This window comes from Schistocerca nitens, chromosome 5 (genome assembly GCF_023898315.1).
Source record: "Schistocerca nitens isolate TAMUIC-IGC-003100 chromosome 5, iqSchNite1.1, whole genome shotgun sequence".
NCBI classification, from domain to species: Eukaryota; Metazoa; Arthropoda; class Insecta; order Orthoptera; family Acrididae; genus Schistocerca; species Schistocerca nitens.
Genome location: NC_064618.1, coordinates 708,060,409 through 708,073,847, shown reverse-complemented (window position 1 = coordinate 708,073,847; position 13,439 = coordinate 708,060,409). Strand labels below are relative to the sequence as shown.

At 37.4% G+C, this 13,439-nt stretch overlaps 1 protein-coding gene across 1 annotated transcript in view; it reads left to right on the top strand.

Annotated features, from left to right (window-relative positions):
- Positions 1-12,998, top strand: part of LOC126259243 (protein bric-a-brac 1-like) — an 885,843-nt gene extending 872,845 nt beyond the window's left edge. Inside the window, exons 6-8 of the mRNA XM_049955867.1 lie at positions 3,648-3,796; positions 5,779-5,910; positions 8,916-12,998. Of these exons, the coding sequence (XP_049811824.1) occupies positions 3,648-3,796; positions 5,779-5,910; positions 8,916-9,431 (797 nt within the window). The 3' untranslated portion in view covers positions 9,432-12,998. The remainder of the gene's footprint in view (positions 1-3,647; positions 3,797-5,778; positions 5,911-8,915) is intronic.
- The last annotated feature ends 441 nt before the right edge of the window (positions 12,999-13,439 follow it).

Here is a 13,439-nt window from a genome sequence, read left to right as displayed (position 1 = left end):
GCCGACCGCAAATTCAGAAAATGAGTTTTCAGAAAATGACTAAGAGTTTGCGATAACGACTGATCGTGACTCAAAATATTGTCTGACACCTAAGAGATTCATCGAGGTGAAGCTGTAGTGAATGATGATACTAATTCCAGGAGATTTTTCTTATGGAGGAATAGGTTCGCAAGGGCTAAAACACAACCTGCCTGGGGCCATAATATTATCAGATCACCTTGAACCGCTTCTCGGTCGAGATAAAGCCTTCGAGATAATATAATGCGATTACGTCTGCCAGCTTAGCTGAGTGGGAACGTGCTCGTCTCCCATGCAAGCGGTCCCGGGTTCGATTCCCGGCCGAGTTGGAGGTATTAAGAATTACACTTGGCGGCCGAACTTCCCAGGTTGGGGCCTCCCGGCCAACGATACCATACGCTCATTTCCATTTCCACAGTGCGGTTATGAAGAATAAAATACTACTTTGGACAAACAAAAAAGCTAACAGAGTTCAGATTGAGGTACAAATCCACGGATCGCGGGCAACTGCGGAAACGCAATCAACAGGAGCTGGGCGCCTTTCTAGGTCTCTTCCTGTACTCTGCTGTAATCAAGTGGAATCATGAAGCCGTAATATCGCTATTTGCAAGAGATGGAAGCTGGCGAGAAATTTTCCGACTGTGTATGGCTTCATCGCGATTTTGTACACTTCTATTATCCTATATGCCTTCGCTTCGATAATCCAGTGTATAGAGGAAAACGAAAAAAAAAAAAAATGATCCAAGTTGGATAACGACAAAAGTTATTGTATCTTCAGAAAGAATTTCGAAGAAAATTACGCAGCCCATGCTAACGTAGCTACTGATAAGATCTTACTTGCTTTTAGAGGGTACTATGCCTTCAAAATGTACGTTCTGAGTACACGCAACAATTACGTTTTGAAAACGTAGTGTCTTGTAGATTCAGAAAGGCACTATGTACTCAATATGTATATGTTCACTGGAAAATTACCGAAGAAGAAAGAAAATATCCAGCACCAGTGGAAGCTTGGCTATTATTATGACAGCCAATTTTCAGCATAAGTCGTAACATCACTACAGGTAACTGGTACACATCGATGAAACTAGTCATTATTATGATCTAAATATCCAAGTCTTTGTCAGGACCGGGAAGGAAAAAAAAAATACTGATATCTTGAAAGAATTCTTGCCGCAGAAGAATAGAACAGTCGGGTTTACAGAAGATACGACAATTATTGAGTTATGTACCAAAGAAGAACAGATCTGTCATTGTTGTGCCTTACATGCATCGCGACTAGGCTGTAGTTGTCTCGACTAACGAACCTGTAATGATTCTTCATTATAACAGCACAAAAGGCTGTGTCGATTCTGTCGACCAAATGTGTTCATTATATTCAAGCAGTCATAAAACGCGTAGTTGGTGACGACTGTTACTGCATACGAGTGCACCGAATGCGTATATCATCCAGCAGAGTCGTGAAAGGACAAGTGAACTGACGAGGATGATGTTTTTGAGAGTGTTTGCAAAGGTTTTGTCTGAACCGTGCATGAATGCGAGATGATACAACCAAAGATTCCTCACACAATTCAGGACGAGCTTGTCACTTTAACTAGCATCACCACAAACTGATCTAAGCGCCCTTAAATGAGAGAGAAATAAAACAAAGAGATGCTCATTTTATCCGTCTAACAGAAGACCAGAGACCATACACCTGTGCAATAAGCACAAGCTGCCAATGAAAATAGGCGGTGGTTCTAAACCGCTGTGCAATTCGTGCATGTAACTTGACTCACTTTGATCACTGTCAAACTTATTATAGAAAGAGATATTAAGTTTTTATTTTGATGTTTGAAGAAGCACATTTTAAAGTTCAAGAAAAAAATAGTTTTTTAGCCTTTCTACGTATTTTTTCCGATGGCATGATGATTTGTGTTAACAAATATCAGAGTAAGAAATGAAAGTTCTTGTCGTTGATTTTGCTAAATACTACAATTCTTTTTCTTTATATTAAAAGTCTAGTAAAATTGTTTGAAAATAAAACATACATTTTTATTATCATTTCAAAACAACTGGGTCCAGCGGACGCATGACTATGAAGCGCCACTGCTTTTCACTATAGTTAAGGGTTCAAATGGCTTAAAGTTTGCATTACAGAACTGAACATTTTCTTTACTCAGTCCAGCGTAGAACTGTCCAGTAAATGATCAGAGTCAGTTTACAGATTCTTTAATTAATTTATATTTAAATGTATCTGCATTTTGATCATTTTCATACAGGTTCACATAACACAATAGAACGGTATAATAACAATACAAATATGTAATATTTTTTACCGTACGAACTATAAAGATCCAATCAAAAATTCTTCTATGAAGTAGAAGCAGCTTCCTGCAAACAACGTTTTTGGCTTACTTTAAAATTTAACATTGCTGTTAGGCTTCTTACATCATTAAGTTCCTCATAGATTGATCAGAACGATTACGCTATACTACAGCAAATTCCTTATATGAGGTCGAATTGATCTGTTATCAACAGAAATTCCTGTAATTTGTGATCAGTTGTAATATGACCAAATTTTCATATGCTAGTTTTAGTCCGATTAAATTAAATTTTGGCGGCGCATGTTGTTCGATTTTGATCCAAATTTTTCCTAAATTGTGAACAATCCAGGAAAAAATGATCATTTTTCTGATAACACACCTGTTGCACACTGACCTATAAGTAAATAGCAATGATTATGAGAGTCTCTAAAGACGGCCACACACGTAACTGCATGCTTGACAAGCACGCTTGTGCACGTGTGCTTGCCCAAACGTGCTTGGGTGTGTGTAGAATATATTTGTGTGAGCTTCAGAACTGTACAAGCAGCTTGATGCTTGATCGATCTTCGAGTTTGCATGCATGTGCAAGCGTTCAAGCGTGTGTACGCTTCAGCCTGTGTACCATGAATAGGGATGCTTGTACAAGCATTTGTCAGCAATCTGATTTGATTTATTTCTTATTTAGTCCTGTTAAATTACGTTCTGTACAGAGATTGTACTACAATATACGTCAGTTCAAAGAACACAGTATTATATGGAGAAAGAGAGAAGAAAATTGCAAGCTAGCCTATGGTGGCGGCAGTTCTCCGTCTGCCAAACGACTAAAAAGTCGTAACCACAACACCCAAGAGGTGCCACGGTTATCGTAACACAAGCAAAAAGGCTGCCAAAACCAGCGTGTCATCGTCTGAACTCGTCATTTTTTGGTAAAGAAACTAATGCCTGTAGAAGCATGCCTGAACCGTGTGGATAGGTCCGGAATTTGTGTATGCTTGCTCAAGCACACTTGCGCAAATGTGCTTGACACGCATACAGTTACGTGTGTGGCCGCCTTAAGGTTTGATGATTGCTTTTCTTACGTTAAAATTAATTATTGTGTGGGAAGCTACGTGCACTGGCTTAAAGCGAGAAACAACTCTAAGAAAGAAATATGCCTTTTATTGTTATCGAATACTGTAGTGTAATATTTGTAATGAGACGTTTCTAATAATGTTTCAGTTATTGTTCTTGACAGATGAGTTCTACTAAAGTTGTAAAGCAATACTTTCCATTTAGTGCTGCACACGTTGCTGTCTTGTAATTGTGTAATTTTACTCCTTGCTGCAGATTTGCGCCCTAAAGGAAGGGGCCGCCCGCAGCGCATACTGCTTGGATCCTGGCCAGAGGAACACATTCATGGCGTCATACGGGCTGTTGTCTTCCGTGACACGCAGCACATCAAAGATGATTCGCACCTTGCGTACCCTCGCCTGGCAGTACGTATCACTTCTACTTTTATGTGAATAGAATGCGTACAGTTACACATGAGGATTTTGTAAGCTCAGCCAGTAACTCTTAATTAGTATTCCGCACAGATATAGAAACAAATTAACTATCTTCCTGATGATTTCCATTGCTCATGCTAGTTACTCGTAAGAATGCACGCTGTAGATCAACAACAAGATAAAATATGCCATTACTCAAGGTTACTTGCAGTGTTACTACTCACTACACCAGTCTTAACCAAGAGCCAAGCAGTCTTGCATGTGTGCTTCTGTTTATAACGCAGGTGGTTAGATGTGCGTTCTCATTTTTTAGCTTATTAGTAAGTAGAAGAGTGGTTTGATGATTCTGGTAAAAACAAATCAACTTACTTATCGTCATAGATTCTTTGAGAGCTATACATTTGTCCAGCGATCATCCAGCTTTCATCCCATCGGAAAAATATAAACATCAAAAAAAGTTTTGCATCACCCCGGTTCCCAGAACTCCTGAAGACAGACATTGACTGTGGATATTGTGTCACAGACACAGTTCCTTACACTATTCAGAGATGTCACTAAAACCGACCAAAAATGGAGACAACCATGCATGAGCAGCATCTATTAGATGGAGGGGGTATGGTAAGAGTTAATTCTGGAAGACATTTTCTCTTCCCACATTGAATGGCAGGTTCCCCCGATGAATAGGAAAACTGGAAATTTGTGGTAAGGTCTTATGGGACCAAACTGCTGAGGTCATCAGTCCCTAAGCTTACACACTACTTAATCTAACTTAAACTAACTTAAGATAAGGACGACACACACACCCATGCCGAGGAATAGGAAATGATTGCACAAACTATTCATTTATAGCATTAGTGATGAACTTGTGAAAGTTTGTGGCCTTGGCTGAATATCTTGAGCTAACATTTGAAAGAAAGCTAAAATTAAGGGAAAGGAATGTTCAGGACAAGTGTGCACATCTTCAAGGATATCGCGTACAAGAATCTTGCATTTCCTATGTTTAGTGTTCTTACTCACGAGCCTGAGGCTTTCATGATGTTGGCCTAAAGATTAAGGTTGGGTGAATTTAGAAATGTGGTATGTAGATGGTGACTAAAATGCTAATCTGTGTGTACAATGAACTGAAATGAGTCATTTCAAGAAAGGAACCTCCTCCGTGTGAAATGTTGTCAGTGAATTTAGAGATTCTAAATTACTGCTAAAGATAACTTCTTTAAAGTAAATGAATTGGATGAAAGGATCACCAGGATACGGCAAAAAAATTTCGATCTGCAGAATTATATAGTCATTTTTTTCCATCACACCATACATGAATGTACCCTGAAAAAGAGTGATTAATTATCATATAAAGTAAGAAAGATAAGAATTTTATGCACGGTCAGTGATGAGGTCATTAGAGAAGGAGCACACTCTCAGATTGGGGATGGATTGAAAAAGGAATTTCCTTGTGTCCGTCTTAAAGGAACCATTTGAGTAGCAGCCTTAAACCAACTTAGGGGAACATCGGAAAACATAAATCAGAATGATAGGATGGGGATTAAAACTACCAACCTTTTGAATGCAACGCTCTTCACTGACGTTCTCATAGTCACCAACATTTAATCCAATAAAGTAAAACCCATCCACTTAAAGCCTATGTCGAATATTTTTCAGAATTCACTTTTGCTTTGTTCTAGAATCAAAAACATTCTTTATTATATGAAAATATGCCTATTGTGCATAATTTCGGTTACAAATCAGAGTTTACATATCACATTTACATATCGAAGGTGTCATGGGATGCTCTTTGTTGCAGATAATCTAACTTTATTTTTCAGTGCTTATGTATGTGTCTGTGTACGTTCTGATGTATTAATTTTGTTGGTTCTGACTTTTTACGTGTGAAATGGCAACTGAGTTAACTTTGTTTGTGTTTTTGTGTACATTACTGTGTGGTATCTCATGAGTTCCTATTTGTCTTATTACTGTTGCAGTCTCACACACAGGCAAGAAGGAGCCCTCTGCCAACAAATCTTGTGTCACGCTATGTTTCGTCACCCCTTGCTGTTGGTGGCTTCTCCCAGCACATAAAAGAGGACCCAGATTTAACCTATTCACACTTAGCAGTAAGTTACATTTGCTTGATTGAGGTATTTTATTTTTATTGTGCATAATTCTAAAACCAAAACATGAACTTTATATTCTTTCACTATGTTGTGCCAATTAAAAAAATCAAATCATGCTAATGTAACAGTACCAGGTCACACAGCTAAATAGGCAAATGAAACTGTTCTATGAGAAGAATGTATCTATGTATCTTCCTATGCTAGGAGCAATAGTAGTGAGCAGAAAAATGCAACTCATTGATGTCGCTCAAGAAAATTTAAATGTGAGAGGAGTGCCTGTGTTCTTGATAAATTCATTAGAGACTGGACTGATGCTCAGGAAGCGGAAGGAATTGTAAGAGGAATCATCTAGACCATAAGTGATTTATTGAAACCTAGCAAAACCTCTGTTGTAAAGTAGGACAGCTAGATGAGGATTTGAACCATGCTCTTTCCAACATGAGCCCAGTTTTCTGTGCGAGTCAAAATAAATCTTAATATTGGTAAGTGAAAGATAAGACATCCTAGGGATGTAGCTCAGAAGAAATATTACAAGCTTTGAAAAGGAATGAAGTTGAGATAGATTATCAGAAGATAGTTAATAAATTGCTGATTAAAATAAATACAAAAACTGTTTTTGCAGCCTTTTAAGCAAAATGTCTACTAGATATCCAACTTCAGACTGCCCTATGGACGCATTAATAACTATTAGATAGAGCAGGCAATAAATTATAGTGTAATAACTTCCTGCAAAAATATGTCTACAGCTGCAATACAGTGTAGTTTCAGTTCAGTTGTCTGTGAGATGTTGATTATTAAAAGCATGCCATACACAATTTTCAGTATGTAGAAGTGTTGTGGAACACTCATTTCTTTGTTGGGCAAGCAGGTTTCTAGAGATTCGTTATCTTCCCCTAATCATACAAGCTGCCATTGAGGAGGAGTTGAATGTGAGGAATGCAGGTTGAGCTGTTACGTACACTGCTAGATAACTGCTAAGAAACAGAGACACTGTTGGACAGGAATAATGACAGGTGATGATGGACAACATGAAACACAGTACGTAAGTAATAGAAGTGGAGTGGTATATTTATTACAGATTTCAACACGTGGGAAAGCAGGGTAAGTGGTAACAGATATAAATAACTTTAATGTTTGACACAGTTCAGACTCCCAACTAAAGTTCGAATTCAGACTCCCATTAAGAAATGTGTCCTCAGGCACCAATGCTCACTTTTCATGTGTTATTCATACTGGCCACCAAACTGTTGAGGAATCCTTGAGGGATATTGTCCCACTCCTCTCTCAACATGGTTTTCAGTTCTTGCCAGTTTGGGGAGGTGGTGTTCATTGAGAAATGTGTGCTGTGTAGCGTTTAGGTCCAGGGAATATGCAGACCATTCTGTACATTCAATATCTTCACTTTCCAGTGTGTCAGTCACCTCAGTGGGCTGGTGATTCTCATCCATAAACAGACAGTCGGGGCCTACCACACCCCAAAATAGAGGGGCATGATCCAGAATAATATCCCTGCAATATCGCTGCGTTGCAGTGGTACCTCACATGAAGATATGCAACAGTGTTTGGCCATTGCACATAATACCTGCCCACACCATAATTTCTAGGCCATACTGATAACTTTCATGAACATTTTGTGGTGTGAAATGTGTTCCACACACTTTCCACACTAACTGGTAGTCAGAATTACTTTCCACAGTGGAGTGGGATTCCTCATAGAACACCACTCTGGACCACTATTGCTGACCCCAACCAACATGCTCCCTGCAACAACAAACCCTTTCTCAATGATGGCATGGTTGAAGTGGGATGCTTCTGAGCATACAAAGCAGCCTGACGTAGGTGTTGAGAATTGGTTCTGGCTGAGACACGTGTACCAGTAGTGATTGTGAGGTCTGTAGCAATCTGTCGAGGAGTGGGGTGTCCTTTCCTTTTCATCACTAGGGCTACGTATTGATCCTCTTGTGGTGTGGTAATCTGTCCACACCCATTGGCATGCTTTCGCATGGCATTTCCGTCTTCAGGTGCCTTTTTTAATCGTGAGATGACACTTTGGACAAATCCATTACTGTGGTAATTGTAGTAACACTTTGACTGGCTTCGAGCTGTCCAGCTGCTCATTTGCAATCACAAGCCACAAATGATGTCTTGCAGACATATTGCTTTACCATACAGAATGTTACATCAATTGGTTCCTCAACAATGATAATGAAACACCATACTACATGAACTGTTGAATGCATACAGAATGTTTGTGGACAGACTTTGCTACAGTTAACACATCTTACCCCGTACATTTCCTTTTGTTATTGTTGGTTGGATGTTTCTTAGAAATTGTCAGTTGTTCTGTAGCAGTTGTCAAGAATCATTGTTCGTGGTGAATTTCAGGAGGAGTAAAGTGTCTCTGAATACATTCTATGACATTGTGAATTCTGTCAAGAATTATGTGATATTTTGTTTTCTCCACTGAGTGTGACTTTTGATGTACCTGTGTCTATCATTATCTGATTTATTGTAATACAAATCCCTCCTGTTTTTAGTTGTATGCCTCCATTTGCAGTGCATTTTCTGTTTGTTTGTTCTGATATTGATTTCTTTGGTTTTTATATGAAATCATTTTTTTGTTCACTATTTCATAAGTTTTCTTGGCACGTAACTTCTTATCCCACAAGAGACTGTGTACCCCATCAAATATAAACAAATAAATGTGGAAATATGTGTTGTTTGAGACATACTAAGAAATATTTATAAACAAGAAACAAGATGAACTGACATTTCAAAGAGATTGTCAGAGTCTATTTTCCATTTCAATTTATTGTCCACTTGAGAGTCAAGATTTTCAGTTGGTGTGGCAGTTTCCAAATCATGAGAAGTATTCTGTTTTTACTGAGGGATGTTTAACGTAGTCCTGACTGCTAAATTCTCTCTGTTCTTAATTTTCATATATCATGTCTTTTTTTAATTACATTTTTGTTGCAAGGTTTTAATAAAACATAATTTCTCAGCAGCAAATGCAGGAGACCCTACAAGGCTATGGTACCGGTACAGAAAGTGGTCCATCTTGCACAAATGGGCCAGAAACAACTATGTCACCCGGTGTAGCAGCGGCCGCAGCTGTGGCCGTGATGGCGCAAGGCCTGCGGCAGCAGATGTGCTCTGTCGGTGCGACAGATGCCACTGTGGCCGGCCTGGCAGGGAGCCTGGGGCTGTGCCTCCCTCCTCCACACACCCACTCACACCCAGCCACTTCCAACGGAGGAGCGAGTCCAGCAGTCTCTGGTTCACCTAGCCCACCTACTGTTCCGTCTCCACTCGCTTCTGTCGGCTTGGGTGGTGGAATGCCATACAAGCCACCACCGAGTTTTGCTTCCCCACGTCCTGAGACCCTCTTCCAGGAGGACATTGAAGAGATAGTGAAGAGTCCCAATGTTGGCAGCTCTCCACAGAATCTTGTCAAAGAAACAAAGGAAACTACTCCAGTGCCTGTCAAGCTTGAATCTTCAGTGGAGGCACAAGATGAGTGAAGCTCTATCAAATTTTTGGACTTGTGGTACCACTGTGTAGAAGGGTAGATCTAGTAAAACATCTAGATTACTGTGTGTATTACAGTTAAAGTTTTTTAAAAGTATAAGACCGTTTTCTAGCCAAAAATGGTGAGGTCCATCAAAGACTATTGTGGTAGCTATAGAATATGGTGACAAAGAAAACACAAACCTTCCAAAAAGTATTTATAGAATATTTAATTTTCAGAGTCCTGGTTTATGGATTAAAGTAGAACAACAATTTGAGTAATATATCTGTAGTAGAAATGTTATATATGACATTAGTTCCCCACCCAACAGTACTTGATAAGCATTTCATATCATTTCACACTACTGTATTGGAACAATTTTATGTTTTCAAGGGTGTTAAATAAATGAATAAAGCTGTATCTGTTTAAAATATTAATCACTGTTTTGTTAGCACTTGACCAGCATTTAGATTGGCAGTCAGCTCGCGTGATGGGTGTAATATTTCCTTCTTACAAGTACATACTGATGCAATAGTACAGTTATGTAGTTACAGGTGTAATCATTGAAATAATATAATATTACTTTCACATATATATCACGTAGTGCTGAAATCCTTAAGTGTCTGTTTAGGATAAGTAACAATAGCTTGACAAATGCACCCAATCACGCGGGGATTGCTTCTGTAATCCCACTTTCTCCTTCAGCACAAAAAAAAAAAAAACTGAGAGGCTTCCATTGTTTCCAGTACAAACGCAACACAGTGTCAGAAGATCCCTTCACGTTTATAGTGTACAGACCAATCAATGTTATGTTCATATTTCTCTCGTTTAGAAAAATACCAAAGTTATAATGATTGTTATGTGTACCAAGTGATTATCTCATGATATTTTGTATCATTATTACATATGAAATCACTGTGGCCAAACATTGCTTACAGTTACACACTTTATCTTGTTTTTGTTTAATGTCATATACAGAACCCTAATCAACAAAAAGAATTATTTATTAATTATTCATGTAACATTAGTTTATATATTTTTAATCAGAGTAAGTGTAGATAGAGAACTGAATAAAGTGTTTTGCCAACATATATTACAGGGAAATGAAAATTGCGGTTGTTGTTGGAGGTTTATTATCAAGAATCTATTACAAAATGTTCTCACAAAGTGAGCTAACAAGATCTTAATTATGACTTCAAGAAAGGATTGATATATAAATATATATAGCATATAGACCTGTTTATATTTTGTGAATATAGGAAGAGTGACAGTGATAAAAGAGTGTATATTATCACCGCTACAAGTGTCGGTGTCTGTTTAGTGTTTGTATCCTCAATGTGTGTATGTTGTGTGTGGGACATCCCCACTTAATCTGAACAATCTGCATTGTGCATCATGTTATTATTGTCTTAATTTTGTCCTTCCTTGTAAATGCCAGTATAGCCTAGTCAGGTGTAGATTAAAATGTATCACAAACACACAAACAAACAAAAAAATACCAATACATACTTATTTTTGTGATTTGTTTGTTTATTGAAGAAAGATATGTACAAAATTTATATTGATAGTAAAAGTAGAAAATTATTTGGAAATACCTTCCTGCCATTGGGGTATGCCAAGATTGAAATAATAAAATTGTTGACACAACCACACAAAAACAAAGTGATAATTGAGAAATTACAAAGAAGTGGCCTTGAAATTCATTTTGCTTATAAAATCAGTTTAAGGAATTAAGAAAATAGCTGTGAAAAGAAAGACACAATGCAGTGAATTTGTAGGCAACCATATTCTTGATAAATGAATTTTTGCAAACATATTTGTATTACTAGTGGACATAAGCAATTTTCATAGCATTCATCAAATCGTGCCTAGCTCATAACAGTGAATGTTCTCGGGAATAGGTTGTACTGCAAAGTTCACAATAACATCATGTAAGTAGCAAAGAATGTCCATTGTTGTTAATACTCTTGGCTTAAATGTGTTCAAAAAGTAGTGAAGTGCCTTCCAGTTTTCTGACTATTTGATTATGTGATGTACCATCAACACATTTTAGTAAATTTTTAGTAAACTGTCAGGAACGCCAAAATTAAATGGCTTTGTTTCAGTAACAGGTATCACCCTAAATGGCATGTTTAGTTAATATCTGTAACCTTCAGTTTTATTTGGGTTAAGGGATATACGGCACTGAACTGTTAAACGTATGACACACATAGAGCTAAATAGTAGAGTAGATACCATGATGCAATAAGTAATATCATGTACAGTATATCAATTAGCATTATGTAGTCAGACACAGAACCAGGACGTGACACACTAAAGCTCTCTGGCTTGGATCCACTTATTGACAGTAAGCTTCATGCACACAGGTCTGACGCAACAGTTTCTTAAGTAATGCTGTTTGTATAGCAGAATTAACTTCCATGATTAGCTGTGACTGTATCATTGTTAATTTAGTGTGTGGTGGCATTAATCTGCTCCTGAGCCAGTTCAAAAATCACTGTGATTCCAAATATGTCACTGTGTGTTGTGTACGGCGAGCAAATATTTTATTTTCATTTAATGGACAATGTAATTGTTATAAATGGGTTATGAAAACATCATTACAACATAAATCAACAATTTTCAAATATTTCTTCTGTGTACTTGAAAAAAGTAACAGATGTTTCTAATGTTATATCATGCCATACTTTACTGTTTTTGATGTTGCTGAAAATTATAAAGATATTGATGTGGTAGTGATAAAAACTTACTTTTCTGTTAGTTACATTTCAGTATGAGTTTCACTTCGTATTGCTTTTTTGTTGATCATTGGCAAGTTTAATGTGTGGGAGTAACATGTTGTTAAGTTAATTATTTTCAGTTTTGTTTCATCCAATGTAAGTTAAACCATATAGACACACATAATCTTGGCTCCACAGTTGTATTTTCTACTGCTATTTGTATGTGAAATGTAATATAGTATATTGTATCAACATACATTTGTACTAAATAGACATTGATGTATTCTGATGTCCTTTTTGGTTTAATATTTTGTTTACATGGTTTTTTGAGTGCCAAAGATAATTTTCTTAACAACTTTATTTAGGCATGTGTGTTTGACTTACATATATGTATGTACAAGAATGAATTTGCTTATCTTTCCTTAGAGAAAATTATGGTAATGCATTCCTTTGCTGAGTAAGCATGAAGATATGTGATCACTGGAGTACATAATTTTATGCTGTTCTCTTTTCTAGTTTCACGTTCCCACAGATGGACAAACAAATGTAAGACTTTAATTCCTTGCACGTAACAAAATGCTGCATATAATGGATGATCCTATCTTATTTAGACACATTATGTTGGCAAAACTGGAGTCAGATTTCTTAACATCTAAATGTGGAACTTACGGACAGTGAATAGTAACAATTGTTCTGCATTTAGAGAGTATAATATGCAGTTTTCCCAGCATGTCAACTTATTTATAAGATATTTACATATTACCTCCCTTTCCCAAGTCTCACCCAGATCAATCACAGTCTAGATATAACATATGTGCTCCTTTAAGTTTGCTAATGTCACAGTGTACTGGTGTATTCAATAAAATAGTTACAAAAATACAAGCATTTTTTGGATCCTTTATTTAACACTGAAGTCCTCTGCTACCTCCTCCAGGTTACCAATGCCTCTACATATAGCAAACTTGTGCAGGTCGATCTATCAGTGGGACGGGCACCCTTCATCTAATTACTCTACACTTTTAATGTAAAGCTGTGAGCAATGTCAAGAACCTAATTGATTTTCCCCACCTTGGAGCTTCAAACAATCCATGTATATGAGACGCATCAATATTGATGCAGAATTCCCTGGGTGCAATACCCAAATAACCTGCATCTCTAATCCAAGTGCAGGATTCCACACCATCAATTATTTAGCTTATCTGAGAAAGATGTTGTTAAAGGTCACATTGTGATTACTAGGGATGTGGTCAACAGTTTGAACTGCAGCCTCATATAAACAACTGAGAATGATATTAAGTACT